This window comes from Prunus avium, chromosome 6 (assembly GCF_965620075.1).
Source record: "Prunus avium chromosome 6, drPruAviu1.hap1.1, whole genome shotgun sequence".
NCBI classification, from domain to species: domain Eukaryota; kingdom Viridiplantae; phylum Streptophyta; class Magnoliopsida; order Rosales; family Rosaceae; genus Prunus; species Prunus avium.
The window spans coordinates 30,288,629-30,307,486 of NC_142289.1; the positions used below are offsets into that span (position 1 = coordinate 30,288,629).

At 36.6% G+C, this 18,858-nt stretch overlaps 1 protein-coding gene across 1 annotated transcript; it reads right to left on the reverse strand.

Annotated features, from left to right (window-relative positions):
* Positions 1–4,268: 4,268 nt before the first annotated feature.
* VPS41 (vacuolar protein sorting 41) lies at positions 4,269–18,544 on the reverse strand. The gene is made up of 19 exons (XM_021956463.2): positions 18,139–18,544; positions 16,585–16,854; positions 16,319–16,498; positions 14,424–14,690; positions 13,444–13,576; positions 13,263–13,353; positions 11,387–11,489; positions 10,407–10,510; positions 10,205–10,298; positions 9,909–10,064; positions 9,761–9,823; positions 9,545–9,610; positions 8,975–9,175; positions 7,795–7,872; positions 7,597–7,716; positions 7,384–7,464; positions 7,188–7,273; positions 5,155–5,236; positions 4,269–5,070 (listed from the first exon to the last, which is right to left on the reverse strand). The coding sequence occupies exons 1-19, from the start codon at positions 18,406–18,408 to the stop codon at positions 4,630–4,632; spliced, it is 2,886 nt and encodes a 961-aa protein (XP_021812155.1). The 5' UTR covers positions 18,409–18,544; the 3' UTR covers positions 4,269–4,629.
* Between the last annotated feature and the right edge of the window lie 314 nt (positions 18,545–18,858).

The window sequence follows — 18,858 nt, forward strand, 5'->3', positions numbered from 1 at the left end:
AATATAATTTTAACAACCTCACCTACTCAAGAGTCATGCTTTGGTCCGCCTGCTTTGATGAAAACTGATGGGTTAGTTTGTGCCAATCGATTTAAAGCCCCACCACTTCTTTTCTTTTTTTTTTGGACGAAATCACTGCAGTGCCAGTGCCTTTGTGCAGTTTTTGTTCCTTGATTTTTGTGGGGGCCTTCTGCTTTTGTGCCCCAACATTGGATTGGATTGGGTAGAAGATTAAAGCAGGGGGCTTTCTTAGTGGCGCACAATCAAGCATATACTTGATGAGATGAAGTTGTTGAAAGAACTTCAGGATCACTTGGGTTTGTTCCCTTCCTAAAAACTCTGCCATCTTTGATTTGATTTTAAAAGTTTGAATCTTTAACGTCTAGCAAAAATCCAAGTGAATTTTTCTGCAAAACTTTTTCTGCATGTGATGTCATGCTATATTGGAACAGGACATGGAACCACAAGCTATGAATTTGTATTAGGGTGTATTAGGGGTATATTTGGTAGTTAAATATGGTGTATTTTGTTAATTTTATATTTCAATTTAAATATTAGGGTGTACTCAGTTAATTTTAGGATTCGTTTAGCAACTTCCAAAGTATCAAATTACCACATAAGCCATCAAATTCAAATTTAACATTTTGCATATCTACAATTATGCTCTCTATTTTTTAGTTAAAACTTAGCTAAAAATATATAAAATCTATTTTAGGAGCTCTTTATAAACTTTTAACTCTAATCATACTCTCTAGTTTAGGGAGTCATAAATACTATAACTCTTTTTTAATTGGCCCATATCTAAAAATATATATATATAATAATTAGCATTAATTAAAGGTTTAAAATACTCATAAAATATAGCAGCATTAAATTATAGGGAAACATTAGGAGTCCTTTCTCTTTCCTCAGAACTATGAGCTCTTAGAAGTCTTCCTATTTTAAGAAGTGGATAGGGAGCATAGTTGGAATTATATTTTTCCAATTCCTTCTTAAAATTTGTCTGAGAAGGTGATTTAGGGATCCCATTATGGATGCTCTAAGACCATTGGTATGCAAGTTAAAACCTTTTTTCTCAGCACTAGATCCAGTTGGCCAAAATGGTATTCTTTTAGGTAAATATCAATGTTGCTAGTTTTTGTCTATCAAAAAACAAGGTTGAGTTTGAAATTATGTGCATTGGCTAACTCATGAGTACGACCCTTCCCTACATAATAGTTGTACTTTTGTGCCTTTATGTTTTATGGCCCCATCATATGTCCCCAGATAAGACTAATGTGTATTTAAGTCTAACCCGTATATAGGTCAACTTTCTTGTATATATTCTAAGAGTATCTCCAACCGATATGTCAAATTCTCACGTGGACATGAAACGACAAAAATTAAAAGTTAAAATTGCTCCAACCGAGCAGTCAAATCCTACATGAATTTGAAGGCTGGGAGAGATATGCCAAAACCTATTCCATGTGATATCAAAGTGAATAGAACTTGTTCCTACAAAATCGACTAAGAAAAAGATACCTAAGAGCATCTCCAATGGAGATGTCAAATACAAAACACCTAATTTGAATTTGATGGCTAATATGGCTATTTGATATGTTGTATAACTTTATACTCCACCCGAAATGTTAAAAAATACTAATATTTTTCAATAGGTTTAAAAAACAATAAAAGCTGGTGGAGCCAAAAGAAATCCGATGGCACCAATCAAAGACAACAAACAGTAATAGTAATTAAAGCTAAGTGGGGCCAATGAAAATAAAAGATTCAAAACAAGGAAATAACGCCTGGGTATGTTGGCGTCAATTTTGACGTCTTTGCTCCAGCCATCTTTTTCATGTCATCAATGACAACTCGGTTGGATTGGATCTCCAAGTAGCTTCAATTGTTACCTTTTACAATGCCACATGTCATTTAACTAGTCAGTTGGAGATGCTCTAAGAGTTCGTATATTATTTTTCTATACATACATTAATGCATGTGAGACATTCGTGACAAAGTGAGAGCATTAAGAACGAACCGAAAAACACGATGTGTATGTGGATAACCTTATATACTTTTGTATACTTTTGCACTTCCATATACTCTTGATATATATATAATGGATGACTAAATGGAATACGCACGTGTTATCATCTCAAAAGTAGGATGACTTTATAAATTTCTTCTGTTCTCTTTTGGTTACTAATTTGGTATACATGCTGGTTCGAAGGGTGATTTCCCTCCTAGCAGTCTGCGCGCCAAGATCCTTGGGTCTTTTGGGTGTCTTTGTTTAAAACTTGTTCCCTTTTCTATGTGCTGGAACTTCCCAGCAGCTCTGCACATGTGGTCTTCCAAGCTCTTCCGTGGCTTTGTCTTTCAGCCAAATGTTGAAGCCTTTGCTGCTTCTTACTTCTAATTGTATGGGCTTTCTAAGATGGCAAGTCAACCTACCAAACAAATGGGCTAATCTCCTCAAGTTTTGGGCTATATTGGTTAATTTTAGTGGGCCATTTGGGTTGGGCTTTTTGGTTGGGATATTTTCTCTCTTGTGCTTACCCATATTTTTGGGCCTAAGAAATGAGCCTGAATTCCGAGGCTCCCAAGCGACCCGGAACCTCCATTTCTCGATCCATCAATGGGCCTCATGACAACTTATTACCATTCATACCACAACCCACTCAAGCAAGCCCCAGGCATTTGAGTGGCTTGGGCCCACTTAGGCTTGTAGCGTGGTTGGGTGTGAAATAATAATTTTCCGCTTGGCATGCTTTAATTTTATCGTCCTTGAAGAGAGACATGATGCTTGACAGGATAATTAGCATGTGCTCGTAAAGCTAGGGTATTTTATAAGCTCATCTCGATTCTTAGCATGACTGATCATTTATTTGGCATGGCACGTGGATTGTGGCTCGTGCGAGTGCGTGTGATGAATTTTTGCGTGCTCCCAGTCGGATATTTTCTTAATAAGGTGTGGTACTGGGCCGGGAATTTATTCGGGCCCAACTATGGATTTTTTGGGCCTCAACAATACCTAAGAGCATCTCCAATGGAGATGTCAAATACAAAACACCTAATTTGAATTTGATGGCTAATGTGGCTATTTGACATGTTGTGTAACTTTATACTCCACCCGAAATGTTAAAAAATACTAATATTTTTCAATAGGTTTAAAAAACAATAAAAGCTGGTGGAGCCAAAAGAAATCCGATGGCACCAATCAAAGACAGCAAACAGTAATAGTAATTAAAGCTAAGTGGGGCCAATGAAAATAAAAGATTTAAAACAAGGAAATAACGCATGGGTATGTTGGCGTCAATTTTGACGCCTTTGCTCCAGCCATCTTTTTCATGTCATCAATGACAACTCAGTTGGATTGGATCTCCAAGTAGCTTCAATTGTTACCGTTTACCATGCCACATGTCATTTAACTGGTCAGTTGGAGATGCTCTAAGAGTTCGTATATTATTTTTCTATACATACATTAACGCATGTGAGACATTCGTGACAAAGTGAGAGCATTAAGAACGAACCGAAAAACACGATGTGTACGTGGATAACCTTATATACTTTTGTATACTTTTGCACTTACATATACTCTTGATATATATATATAATGGATGACTAAATGGAATACGCACGTGTTATCATCTCACAAGTAGGATGACTTTATAAATTTCTTCTGTTCTCTTTTGGTTACTAATTTGTTCAAGTTCAAGTTTTGACGACCATCCAAATTTCAGTGAATGATGCCAGTCATGACATTTGCTTTGGTTTTACGTTTCTTATCCTGAAGGTGGAGTTTTCAAGCTTATGGAACATGAGGATTAGAATTTTCAAATAGAACCAAAGGACTGATTTGCAATTGTGCAGTATCAAATATGTATGGCATCGAGCGTTGGAAATAACCTAATCCTCATGCAGTAAACAACCAGTAGACAAGCAAACATAAGTGATGTGATGTATATTTATCCAAGAAACATGTGTCATTTATAATGTCATATCTATTTTTAAATCGGTCAAAAACAGATGGATTCTATTCTATGGTATTTGAGTTGCCAACCGGGATCTAGCCCAATTGAAGGCTCTAACCCTTTCCTAACTTTGGCAAACATAAAACAAAAATTGTATTTGAGTTAATTTTATTGATAATAAGCATCCTTTTAAAATACCCAATATCCACTTGGCTTTGCGTTCTATCAGTAAGCTCTGATCGATCCATATCAAATAGAACATTAAAATAAACAAATTTCAACAAGAAGAGAAAACTCTGAATTGTTCAAAGGAAGAGAGAAAATTCGATCAATTATGACAACAAAGAAAATACTGAAATTTATTGTTCGTCTGCCTCCACTCAAAACCCTCTCTACTACTACAGCAACGCTGGTACATATCAACTCCAACAAATCTGCAATGTGCACTGAAGAAACTAGGCCTGATGGCAACAATCCTCATCACTCACCAAAGAATAAAAGCCGCTTTACACAATAAATATGTATAACTATGATACAAGAATTGACACCACATGCACAACAAAAGAAACGATAAATAGAAGCCGCACACTTGCATGCGCACACAAAAACTTGGAACCCGAAAAAAAAAAAATTAATAATGAGCATGCAACATTGAAAGCACCATCAAGCGCACACATCACCTAACTCGACTAGCAGCAGTAGTACATAAGATACAACGCATACGAGAGTCACCCGATTGGGTATCATCATCATCTTCTTCCACAACACGGTCATCATACTCATTATCTGCTACTCTCTCACTGGAAGTGGCCCCAGTCCCTTTTATTCCACTAGTATAGGTGGAATCCATAAGACAAGTCATGTGATAAGCATGACAGCAAAAGAAAACGATGACATTAAGGCTTTGTATAGAAAAGGGATCGAAACACATGCAACACCTTGCACCGCCCCTAGGTTTTGATTTAACCTCCATACTTCTCACACCTGGTGATTTCTCAATCACCTGAGAAGCCCTACTATCATTCCTTTTCGTCCGTGCCTCGTCTTCTTCATTGCTCAAGTAAATTCCATGTATTGCCTCTTTGTAGTATTTGACCAAGAGGTTGACAATATCAGCCTGTTTCCCAATTACACTCAGTCTCAGAATTTTTACACCGCACTCTATTCAAATCTAACAAACTTAATTGGAAGACAGGAGTACCTTAAGGATATCATTGCACCCATGTCTTAGAGATGTTTCAGTCCTGTAATTGGTGATGATTTTCACTAGGCGATCCCTAAGCCTGAAACCAAAAATTGCACAAGGTCAATACAAATACTTCTATAAAGACTACTCCAGAACCTTAGTATTTATCACTGACAAATATCCAGGTTATGTTATGTTTATAGCAAGTTCCAGCATATATACAACACAGATGTGTATACATAAGCACATACAAAAATATGTATATACGTACCCATATGAGCTTCCTATACACTAAGGCGTATAACACAAAGATATATGTTGAAACTTGCTTCCATATGTGCAATATGTGTGTGGGTGTGTGGACATATGGATGCATGTTTAATACATACATAATGCATGCATATGTGTATGTACAGTTGCACGGTTGCACCAAACATCTTCATTTGTGTCTATCCGATATGGATTCTCCTTGTCATGGCACAAGCTGAACAACTTTTTAAAATGTATCATTTGACTTTCACTACCATATAAAAAGAATACATGGTAGTTTTTGGACCTGTGACATACATATAGGGTTAACTATTGATTTGCCCCCTGAACTTGTACCTAACTTTTGATTTACCCCCTATCTTTTTTTTTTTTTAGAAAATTAAGGATACGAACTTCTTTTTTTTGTCAATTTCCCCCCTGCCGTCTAATCCTCAACATTTCATCCAATTTTCTGTTAAATCATTATAAATAAAAAATTGTTGAAAAAATAGAAAAAAAACCTACCCCACCCACAGACCCATCGCCCCCCTCTCCCTCCCCTCTAGTTTTTTTCTCCTTCTCATCCTCTCCCTGACGCTTCTCCCCAGGCCAACCAGCACCACCCCCAGCGACTCCAGCTCAGCCCCTCCAACCCTCTCTCTCTCTCTCTCTCTCTCTCTCTCTCTCTCTCTCAACCCAGCTGTATTTCCACTCAATATTGTCACCTCCTCCTCCAAAGGATGCAACCCTTTCCTCTCCCACTCATACCCACCTCCCCATCCCCCAGCTCAACCACTCCAACCCCCTCTCTCTCTCTCTCTCTCTCTCTCTGAATGGTCAATGGGAGTAAAGGAAAGCTCATATAGAACTCATAAACACAATCAGAATGTTTTTCTGTGTCTCTTAGCCTATCAATGCCCAAGTCAAATGGGTATTTAAAATAACAATTGTGTATTGCTTCAATCGGTGAAAACAAAACAATCATGTTGAGTTTTTTAAATTAAAGGTGGGTGTTGATGGCTTTGTGAGTTGGAATTAGGGTAGTGGCTAGTGGAATTGGATGGAATTTGGGGGAGGAGGAAAGGAAGAGAGAGAGAGAGAGAGAGAGAGAAGGCCGTGGGAGTGGCAGGTTTATGTTTATTAAAATTCTTTTATTTTTTGTATTTTATATTTAATGTTATTTTATTTTTCAGTATTTAGTTATTTTTAATGTACAAATTGACCAATTTGCCCCCATATTTAACGGCAAATTGGATGAAATGTTGACGATTTAGACAGCAGGGGGGGAATTGGCGAAAAATAAAAGTTTATATCCTTAATTTTCTAAAAAAAAATGATAGGGGGTAAATCAAAAGTTAGGTACAAGTTTAGGGGGCAAATCAACAGTTAAGCCTATACATATATGAATGACATTGAAAGTCAAGCAATCTAAAGACAAGAAAAGGATCTCTGTCTATGTGTGTGTGTATTTATTTATCTAATCTAATGAAGCTACTCTTTCTTCCATCTAGAGGATATCTACACATGAGGGCGAGCATGCGTAGAAAACAGGTCAGGACTTCTAACCAAAAAAATGTAACATAATTAATTCTATGATTATGCATGCGAGGCACAAGATTTTACCAGCAGAACGGATGTCAACAAACATTATAAAGAATCCTATAAGTTTCATTCTTAAAATGCCAACAGTAATATATGCTAGGAATTATAGGGAAACAAAGAATTCTATTAATTGATAGAAATAGGAATATAAGAAAGTAGCATTAAAACGAACACCACAATATTCTGATCAAACTGACCTAGGAATCTCCAACCCATTAGGAACCATATTCACTATATATAGAGGATCTAGATTTCCAACTGTGTGCTCCAGTAGCACGCCTACCTGTCAATTAGTGGACGAAATTTTAGAGGAACTTGAAGAGGACAAGTAGATATATCCAATTACCACGATGTTGATAAACACTAGATCTGCAGAAGAGGGAGAACAAATACCATTTCAGGTTTATGAAGACACTGCTGAATTAATTCTTCCCAAAGTTCATCATCATGTTGCATATTTACAAACTCCACAGCCTGTACACAGCCATAACATTCATCGTTATCACCCCACACTTCACAGTAAAGAGATAAAAATAACCCCAAAGGAACAACTGAAGCAATCTGTTGAAAGAAAATCCTCTTCCGCATTAAGAGGACATTAGGTACCTCTTCAATATCCCCAAGATTATTTATGATTACAGAAAGGGCTTGTTTCGCATTTCCCATTCTTCCAAGAATGAAAACTTGCTCCCTTAAAAGACCTCTTCCGATACAAATTTCATATGCCTGTGAAGTATATTAAAAAATCAATTCATTGAAAAACATCAAGTTTATCCTAATTGATTTTTTATTAACTGTTCAAACCTTCTCAAGTTTGTAATGTTGACTACTACGAAGAAAAGGAAGTAGCATCTTTGAATCGTAGTCTGCATAAAGCTCTACCTACCACAGTAAACAAACGACAGCACAAGTGTTAAACAATGTGCATAAAAGCAAACACAGATTAAATTTCACCAAACAGCACAAACTATTGTGATAACCTAACACAAGCTATTGCACAAGAAGGAAAAGAGTACAACCTCTTACAATACATTCTAAGCAAGGCATGTAATAAGTGAAATAGAGATCTTAAGGAAGCCTCTTAAAAACAAACCACTATTGCAAACTATATAGTACCTAATACATTTTTTGAAAGCAATAACAAAGATCTGCAACTTCAGTTTCATTCATTCCATATCGAAACGATGAAAGCAAGACAGTAATATAAAGATCTACTCCTAAACAGCAAAAACCAGTTGTTTCTTGAAGAACTTGGAAAATACTTGAGGGCAACATAATGGCAGGTCAGATCCAACCACAAGTGATTGAAGATATAATAACCACATTTTAGATGCATTAGGATTTAGGTGAGTTAGTGATCAGTTTACACATAACGAGGTGGAGGGCCGCCATTTTAGGAAGTGCACGTAATAGGCGTCTGAATAAGATGAGACACAAGAGGCAGGAAAATGTATGAAATCAATTCAAAAAACTCATAGTACCTAGGAGTACCAAAAAGAAGGTAGAAAAGCATAAGATATCTGAAAACAAGAAAAGCTGCATCTGCTATTCCATGTGAACCCCTGCATAATCTTGTTTATCACAAATCCCAAGTGTTCAAATTGCATGAGAAAGCACTCTTTTTCTTCAAATCCCAGGAGGCATGTACCATGCATTTATGAATCTAGTAAACTTAGACAGAGAAAATTTTAATACAATATCCAGGAGGCTGCAAGAGTTTCCAAAAGATCCCAGAGACCCAGTTGATTACAAATGTGCGACTGCAAGTATTTCATTTGTCTACCCTGAACTCAATTTTGTCATCGTCTTAATAAGATATATAGAATATTTAACAGACATAACAACTTATATCTAGAACAACTCGAGTATATCACACAGAAACCGTCAATGGAGTTAAGGCAATAATTATTTAAGTAGCTTCATCACACATACAGAAACCGGTATAAACACATGAACAAATCAATTATTTCAGCTTCCACAATACCTGCATATCATGAAAATCTTTTCCAGCATGAGGGTTTGCTTCAAATAGTGAATGCAAATATGCATGCAAGAAATATCTGGAATCACACTTGTCCCTTGCATTCAAAAGTTGTTTGACCACTTCAGATGGAGTAATTAAATCCTTGTTTTGAATCAATAAAGGAACTGCCTGCTTGCAATCTAGCATCATCAGTTGGACAACCTACAAGCGCACAAGCGACAATCAACCACAATAGAAATTAGCATGAGCCAACATGATAGAAATTAAAACAGTGACAAAGTTGATAATTCATCTCTTGATGAGTTATCTACATTGCAAGTGTTCTATGTTAGATAGAAATTATTGTGTTGCTATTGATACCAGGACCCAATTTTTTGTTCTGAAATTGTGAAGGTGGCCTCTAGAAAATCAATGCAAAAACCATAAACATTTGGAAAATCAATGCAAGAAAACCAAGATAAATTTTTTAAACACAAATTTCTTCTGTTGATAACAAACAACTATAACAGTAAATACAGGAACAATAAGTTCCAACTTACAATATGTAAGTTGTGATCTTATTCACCATACCTTTTCCCGAATGGAATCATATAAATTGTGCTTTTCGATGAAGGAAAATATGTCTGGCTTCAAAAGCTGGAAATAGAAAAAGAATAAAAGAAAATTTAACCAATTAGATATCGACTTTCACAAAAATCCTACGAAGATGTTAATATTCTGTAACAGATTCTAATTGTAGAAGTGCTTTGTGAATAAACGGAATAAATATGCATCAAGAACACTTACATCAGCATATAGTGAAAATGCTTTTTCATATTGCCCATCAATCACGTACAACTCTGCTAGAGCCTGAAAAAGAAAAGGGGTGTCTAACAAAATCAAACTTATCATAATATTCAAAATTCATATTCCGTATCAATAATTTCTGACTGACCTCCTTAAGAGCATCTGTCATGGAAGATGCATTCAGCTGAGGTTCTATGGCTGAGATAACAGGCAATGAAGAATAAATCACCGGTGGCCAAGATTTAACAGTTGACAAGAGCTCCGTATGAAAAGATGGATTTGTAGCCAGTGCTACTAGAGCAACCTAACGGCACCAAAAGAGAGAGACAGAGACAGAGACAGAGAGAAACAAGATAACATATGATTCTGCAGTTGGCAAATAAATAAAAAGTGTGACACAACTTTAGCAGTTCACAGAGGTAATGGAAAATTGTCCTCACAAACCTCATAAGCAGTATCACGTAGTCTTGGGTTTTCTGTTGGTATATATGGGACTAATACTGGAAGCTGACGCAGATGAGCAAAGTGGAAAACCCATCTGTGAAGCATAGTCCACTGCCAGTTATTTTGAAGAATTGAATGACACTAGCCAATTATTTACTGGGAATATTGTAAAAAACGGGTTATATAGAATGGTAATTAGAACCTTTCCCATGCTGAAGCAGATCCTCTCAACAATTTGGGACACAAAGATGCAGCTTCAGCATATTTTCTTTCCACAATCAAATGATCAAGGTATCTAGAACCAACCTACAGAGAGGAGAAAAAATTGAACAAACTGTGCAATTAAATCAACTAAATTACATGGATTTTAACAGTGGAAGTACAAGTGAAATATGTTCATCAATTACAGAATAACACTACGTAAATAAAGTTAACGGATGCATGTGCAACAGCATTACTAAAGAGCCATCAAAGAAAAATCCAAAAATTTTACAAGGGAAGAGAGAAAAGCAATAAAATATAAGCCATGGTGCTTCAAGCCGCTCCAAAAACTTTGTTCGCTATATTACTTTGGTCATTATGTGCACGCAAGGCACATAAATCTTAGAAAGTCTTTCCATGTTTCTTTGGTTATATTTATTCTGTATTTAGCCCACCCAATAAATAAAAAATAAAATGTGAATGAAACTTTCTCTAAGAGAACATACAAATATTCTTTTAATATCGGGAGGTTGTAGAAGTGAAGATTAGTTTCTAATTATTCAATGAACATCTTGCATTTCATAAAATTTAGAGGCAATATAGTCCTTTTTTCTGATCGAAAGGGCAATATAATCCTTACGAAGGCCATGCTGTCAAACTTTCAAGCATTAAGATATGTTTCTCACGAGGATGATTATAATGATTTTGCCTATGGTTCATAATCTCATAAAGCCTCCTAGCATAAAAAAGAAAAAATTCATAAAACCAAAGTGCATAAGAAATTAAATTATCTATATTCATATGACCCAACTGATTTAAGTGTACTTAAATCTAATAAACAATGATACCGCACGATGTTAGCCAGAAGGGTGAAAAATGTGTAACTTGAGGAAGACAAGAGCTGCTAGAATGCTTAAGCACACAACATAGACACATTTTCATCTTTTCTATACTGTGATATGAGAACGAACGAATTCATACCTCATCAAGAAGTTCACTCCGTCCCTGGCCTGCTTCAACAGCAGCCAAAGCTTTTTCATGCCAACCATGTTGAAGAAGCCAAGCAATATGATCTTCAGCATCCCTGAAAAGAATATATGCATTCATGTCTTGATCAAGTTAACGAGATCCCGCTTAACGTTATAAATATTACACAGTTGCATAAAACTCGACATGTACTCCTCCACATAAGTACCCCCTCAACTTCTTATTCAATTAATCTTAAAGGCATATCAATTCTCGGTTGGATGCCCTTGGTAAGGGAAAGAAGGCCTTAATTTTATGGGGTTGTCTAGTGCATTCAATGCTCTGGAATATTTGGCTTGAGAGAAACAGAAGGATTTTCGATGATTACAGCGGTGGGAGTGAGTTAAAGACTTGAGAGAGAGTCAAATTCTGGGCGGCACTATGGGCATCTGTTACAACAGCATTCAAGGATTATTCCTGCTCCTATATAGCGAGGGATTTAGTAGCCGCCACTGTGTTGTATCTCTTACTGTATTTCTATCTCTTTCTGTTTTAGTGTTGTGCTGGTTATTGTAGCCTCTTAGTTCTGTGTCTTTGGGGGGGGCCAATAGCTTCATAGGTCTTAATGTTCTTTGTTCCCGTTTGTGTACTTCCTTTGTTTATTCGTTAATAAAATCGTTTATCTTCAACAACAACAAAATATTTAATTAATCTTAAAGACAAATTAACACTATCATCACTATACAAGTATGGTAAAGATTTACAGTGCTAATTAATCACCCAACTAAGCTCATCCCCTGAATCATCCTTGAGTCAGGTGTCAACATAAGAAGGCAACAATTTAAGGATGGATGTACAAAATATAAAATAGTAAATCTAGAAGAACAAGAGTTTATGATTTAACTCAATCCTTATGGGCTTCAGTTTCCTCAGACTTTAGGGATTGGTCCTTTCATGCTATTGTGTCTGATTCTTTATCTCTGCTGGAAACTTTGGTGTTTCTGGCCGGAACTCAAATTCCTTTTGTCTAAGATAAAGGTTAAATTTTCTCATATCTATAGGGAAGTTAATTCTTTCAGCAGACTATTGGGCTAAAAAAGAGGTGAGTTTCTGATTTCTTTGAATAGTTTAACTCAAGAATAACTTTTACATGATGGCTTCAGTTTGGTAGTTTAAGGGGTTGGTGTTAGAATGTGAAGGTAAAAAGTCCCACATTGGAAAGTTAGAAAACCTGGTAAGGGCTTATAAGGAGTTGGGCTACTCCCCTCATTGCCAATTAGTTTTGGGGTGGAACCTCAACTTCCTTCATGGTATCAGAGCAAGTTAGCCCACGTGTGAAGCCCAACAGCCACACGTGCTCCACGTCCCCCAATATGTGTTGTCCACGTGCTAGGCTTGAAAATTCGCCTCACGTGCGGGGGCGTGTGAGAATGTGAAGGTAAAAAGTCCCACATTGGGAAGTTAGAAAACCTTGCAAGGGCTTTTAAGGAGTTGGGCTACTCCCCTCATTGCCAATTGGTTTTGGGGTGGAACCTCAACTTCCTTCAGTTGGCTGCTCTATTGTTTTGGCTTAAATGATGCTCTATGTAGCTCCTTCGTTTTATTGTTTTAGTTTTCAGTCTCGGCGTATTCCTGAAATTAAAAAAAAAAACAAGACAGATACCTTCCTTTTTTGTACTAACTATGTTCTTAAAGCATAACTTTTATATAGATGAGACAGTAATACGACATCATTCCAGGTCACAAGCACCAAAAATTTACTTATGACACAGAGATCGATTGATCGCTACGGACCTTGAGAGTAGATGGAGACTATTTACTATATGTACTTCAAATCTTCAAACATAATTTACTCTATAGACAAGCACAAATAAAAAAATACAGCACTGACCTGGGTTTTGCAATGACTACATCCTTTGGGGATACAATATAGTACAGTGGTTCATCACCTTCAGCCCACTGACCACCAGCATAGCTGCTACCTAAATTCAAACTAAAGGGTTTTACAGCTATATAGATGTAATTATTCTGCTATTCTTAGACCATGAACTTCAAAATTAAAGTATGTTAACCTGAGAAAGGAGCGTGAGCAAGGGAATAGTCCTTTGCTTTGTAATGCTCAAAGCCATGTACAGGTAAAGCATCTGTTGAAAGCTCATCATTATTCCATGTTACAATACGTACTTCTGGTCTCTGTGCATTTCCCTGCTTCAAATAAATTATAATTAGAAACAATAACAGGGCGGTAATTCAGATAACATATCTGTGAGACATGTGCGGTAATTCAGTTTTTGCTAACATAATTGTGTAGAAATGGGTTGTGGTTGATAGATCGCAACAAAAGCTTTCCATATATATAATTTTCATGAAAAATGGACATGTATAATGAAAGTATGGTATTTAAAGTTGTTTTAAAAAATGGTACGTTTGTAAAATTTTTATTTTTTTATTTAACCTATGATAGTGTTTGACTTTTCTGCTTGATTTAAAAGTTTAAAAGTCATTGGATAAGCTAATAAAAAGTATCTACCAATAACCTAAATCTAAAAAGCCCTTTATTATAAGCACCAAAAACACACACAAATAAGTCAGCAAAAAATTATGGAAGCTAAATAAGGTGAAAAAGGAATATCAGGAAAAAAAAAAAAAAGTTAAAACCCACAAACAAAAAAAAGGAATTTCCACCAAGAAATCAAACAAAGTTTGATCTTAAACAATAGGTTCCAAAAATGCAGACACAGCAAAGCGTCTAATCCAATCCAATCCAATCCAACCCATTGGCTGGCTCGTAAATGCAATAAATTGTATAAATGTGAATAAGGGGGTATAAAACATTAAACAAAAAGGGTCAATACACACATTTTCAAAAAGTATAATGAGCCACCTTCAAGGAGAAATCACACTTCCAGCAACTTTACAATGTCCCCCCCACCACCACCCCCGCCCCCCACCAAAAAAAAAATGAAAAAATGAAAAACAAACGGAGGGGAAATAGAATAAAAATACAGAGTAACAAGATGTATGTCATACAGCATGAGGGAAAATAAAATACCTGCCGTGATGGAACAGAGCTACTAAATTCCTTCTCCCCGTCTTCTTCACCAGGGATATAGGCTAGAACGACCAAAGAGTCACCAAAAGGAGCAACACCAGAAATGAAATAGCTGGTCTGAAAGGATGCCACAATATCCACCTGGTTCATATTAGACATTGGCATCGAGACATGCTTAACTGTCCCATTGGCTGCTCTAGACTGATTTGTTTTTATCGACGTTATTTTGATTGATGTTCCCCAGCCAATGACCAACAATGTGTCGTCCTGAATGTGATGAAGGACAGTGAGAAACCCATGAAAACAACACCATAACTACTTTATTTAAGGGACTAAGAAAAAGAGATGCAAACTAGGAAAGAAGGTTTGGCTGCCATTTTTCATATTGAAAAATTAATCTTAAATAGTTATGAAGATGATGTGCTAAATATTCTAAGGTTAAATCAGTTTTTAGAGTCATTAATTGTAACATCATAGCATTATAATGTGCAGGTGTAGAAATGGAATTTCACATTTTTCCCGTGCAGAAACTTTCATTATATTAGTTCTTTATGGGAGACAAAACTTTCATTGAAAAAGGAACAAAAGTGCAAGAATAGTGAACAAGGAGTCCACTCCTAAAAAGGATTACATGTGAAACCTGCAACCAACAACTCTACCCTAAGATAGATACAACAAAGACCAGAGAAATGCCCAAAAAAAAAACTACAAAGTAGCTCCTTTCCCTATGATAAAACAGCAGAAAATGACAAGCCTCTATACTCCAAAGCAAACCATGCCCAAAGTCGAACTGTCCTATAAGCACTCCATCACCTCACCAGGCACATTTTCAAAAACCCTCCTATTCCTTTCAAACCATATAACCCAAAAAAATTTCATCATAGCACATCTCCCCAGAGCTACCACCCATTCTCCTTCCCCAAAAAAATTTAAAGTTCTCACATATAAGTGCATTACATGACACCGAAATAGACCAATATAAACTTGTCTCCTTGAGCAGCCTTGGCCATAAAGACAAAGCCACTCGACCATGAAGCAACAAATGATCCGCTGCTTTATTTGCTCCAAGAAAAAACAGTGTCTGAATTTGACAATTTCCTATATGTAGTTATGCCAAGTCTAATTTTTTTTTTTTTTTATAGAGTTGTGAGAGGTTTGACTGGCTTTTCTTAGGTTTTACTTCAGCTGTTAAAGAACTATTAGATACCTATGATATTTGAAATTCCAATTCCAATTCCTCCCAATCATTTCTCCGTTCCTTCCCCAATTAAAATCCTAAAACAGCAAATTTTGCTACTACCTTTATCCCTCCACTGCCACTTGAAACAGCATTTACAATCCCAAAATTAGCTGCTGCTCCTGAATTCCAGCAATCTTCTATAAAGTCCCTTCTACGCTTTAAATTTAGGACCTCTTTGGAAATGCTTTTACAAATGATAAAAGTGCTCCCAAATAATTAAAAGCACTTCTGGTAGCAATTCGCAAAAATATTAAAACTGCTTCTGGGTTATAGAAGCACAGCTTAGTTCTTTATGGAGCAGCACCTGACAGCTTCCAAGCACATTTACAAGAAGCACTTGGCCTTTTATAAAAGAACTCATGTGCCTCTAACAAAATTGCTTCCAGCTGAAGAGCAACTGAGTAAAAGCACTTCCTAAGAAAGCACTACCAGCAGGCCCTTAATCTTTCAAGTTTCAACCCTTATTTCATTCTGCCAAATCATACAACTCTAAGACTCAAAGCTCCGGCCCCCCACCCACACACCCCCCCCTCCTCAAATACAAGCACCTTATGTAAGTTTACTCCCATGCACCACGTCAAAAATTATTAAAGCGTGGTCCACCTATTTACTGCATGTGCCTGTAAATACTGTGAGCATTAACTCTTTCACTAACCTGCCAAACTAGGTGAGGGAGCAAAAGCTCAGGTCGTGGGCTTCCTCGTGGTCTTTCAATGAATGTTATACGCTGATCATTTGCAGTATCGTATACTTTCACACCTGCATCATTAGCCCAAGCAATGAGACTTGTTCTCCACTTCACTGCATGTATAGGACCTTCACCAGAATGCAAAACCTAGAAAGACATATTTGCTTTAAGAAATTAGAAAGCATACCGGGAAAATTCTTTTTGACATGCAATAATATTAGCTTAGTACAAACCTGATCTCTAAAGCCCAGCCATCTTTTTGTATTATAATATAAATGACCAGCTAAACCACCAGCTGCAAATCTCCTAGAAGATTTTTTTGCATAATCTGGATCCAGAGCAATAGCCTTCATTGGGCGATGATACTCAAACCTCATTTTCTCATCAGTAAAAAGGCTGTTTATTATAACAGACCCATCGTCTGAACAGCTTCCTATATATTCACCTTCTATGTCAAAGCTAAGATCATTCACTGCAGCAGTATGAGCAGGGAATTCCTTAACCTGCAACAAAGCCAATCAAGTACATGATATTGTCTTCAATGATAAATCAGGGGCCAAATGCAACAATCTTTCAACCTTAACACGATATGAGACGGAAAAAAAAGGTCACTGAATGCATTGGCAGAACAAATTTGATGACAGTAATGCTTAGAAGGCAGACAACAGAAATCCTTAGTTTATTTAATTTTTCGGTAAACCACATAACCAAACAATAAGCATAGAGTAGTAGAGTCCTACTCTTTTCTTAGGAAGCAGAAAAAAGACTATTAATTGATTTAAAGTGGTACCAATTATACTGTCACACATATGAACATGAAAACTCATGCACAAATAATTCTGTTTTCAGTGGACATTATATATTCTCTAAAATCATGGTGTTGATTGCTGCACTTGCTGCGCAACAAGGTCCTCTAACTTAGAGAAAATTCAAACATCTCCAAGTAACATGTCTCATCTATTGTATATAAACTTAATTTGTAAGCATACTAGCCTTACACTTACTGTATGCCTATATTGTCGCATGGACTCTATCTATGTCTAAAAGAATTAACAAACATGATAATGCAACAGATAACAACCAGATAAGTAAAGGATTTACTAATGGCAGCAGCCTATATGAAATGCAAATTCGAAACTACAAATATCGCAAAGAAATCATATCGGTAAACCACCTACTAATATCACAAACAACCTACATTGCTTGTCGAGGTTAAACGTTGCATCTCTAGCCTAACGCAGAGGTAATTGCCCAATCAAAAAAAAAAAATGCTTTTGATTTTAAGGTTTTAGGAGAAGTAGAATTCAATCATCACACAAGGAGTGTAAGTTCAACAGTGCTGAAATTGAATTGGCACAGAAACAATTGATTAAGAATTTTTTTTTTCGTAGTTTGATTTTTTTTTTTCGTAGTTTGATTGGGCAGGCAATAAAAGTACAGCAAAATCAAAATAAACCACCTTACAATACTGCATATAATTAATAAAATGAAATTATACTAAAAGGGCTTTCTTTTTCTCTTTTTTGTTTCCATTTGAGCAATTGAAAACCCCCATGGACCATCCCTTAACTAATCTCCACTGGGTTCAAGCTCTTAAACCCAATTTTCCAATAAACCCGCAAAAAATTTAAAATTATCAAGAAAAACCAGATCCAGCCAGCTCCATTTTGATCCAAACCAAACTCATATCCCACGAATGACACTAACATAACCTTCAATACAATGATTCCAACAACGACGAATTCAGAAGATAAAAAACTGAATTGAAGCCAACCTCAGTCCCTCACCTGATTCCCGAGAAAATCGAGAATATGAACGGTGCCCCCGTGAGTTCCGAGCGCGATCATTCGTTCCGCGACGGCGATACACGTAGCCACATCGCTCGTCAAGAGCGTAGGAATGCTGCCTCCCATTCGCTGGTACTTTAGCCTCGGCTCCTCCTCCTCCTCTTCATCTTCCTCTTCTTCTTCTTCCTCTTCTTCCTCTTCTTCTTCTTCGCCCTCTTCCTCTCTCTCATCGTCTCCTTCTACGCCGTTATCTGGCGGAATTGGAGCCATTGTTATATACCTCGTCAGCTCTTCTCGTGGATGTTCGTCGTCTCAGAGAGAAGAATGATTTGAGTTTCAGAGTTGAGAGTTGAGGGAGAGATCTGTTTGGTTTGAGCTTTCTTTGTGTTTTTTTTTTTAATTTTAATTTTTTTAATAATTTGGGGTCTTTCCTATTTAATGACGGTTTGTGAGTTATTTACAAGGCGACAAGAAGAGTGACGAATGCAGCATGAGCGCCGCGTGGATAGAATGGGACTTCTCACTTGGGTTGGGCGTCGTTGTGTTAGTTTTGACCTGTCACTTGCTGACTTTATGTGGTCACTTTGCGAAGAATCAATAATGAAGGGAATAAACCCAACTTTTCATAAGTTAACCTAATCCTTTAATGAATTTATATTTTAAATTTTATTCTTAAATAAAATGATCATAAACGACATAATTGAATTTAAAAACAAATTA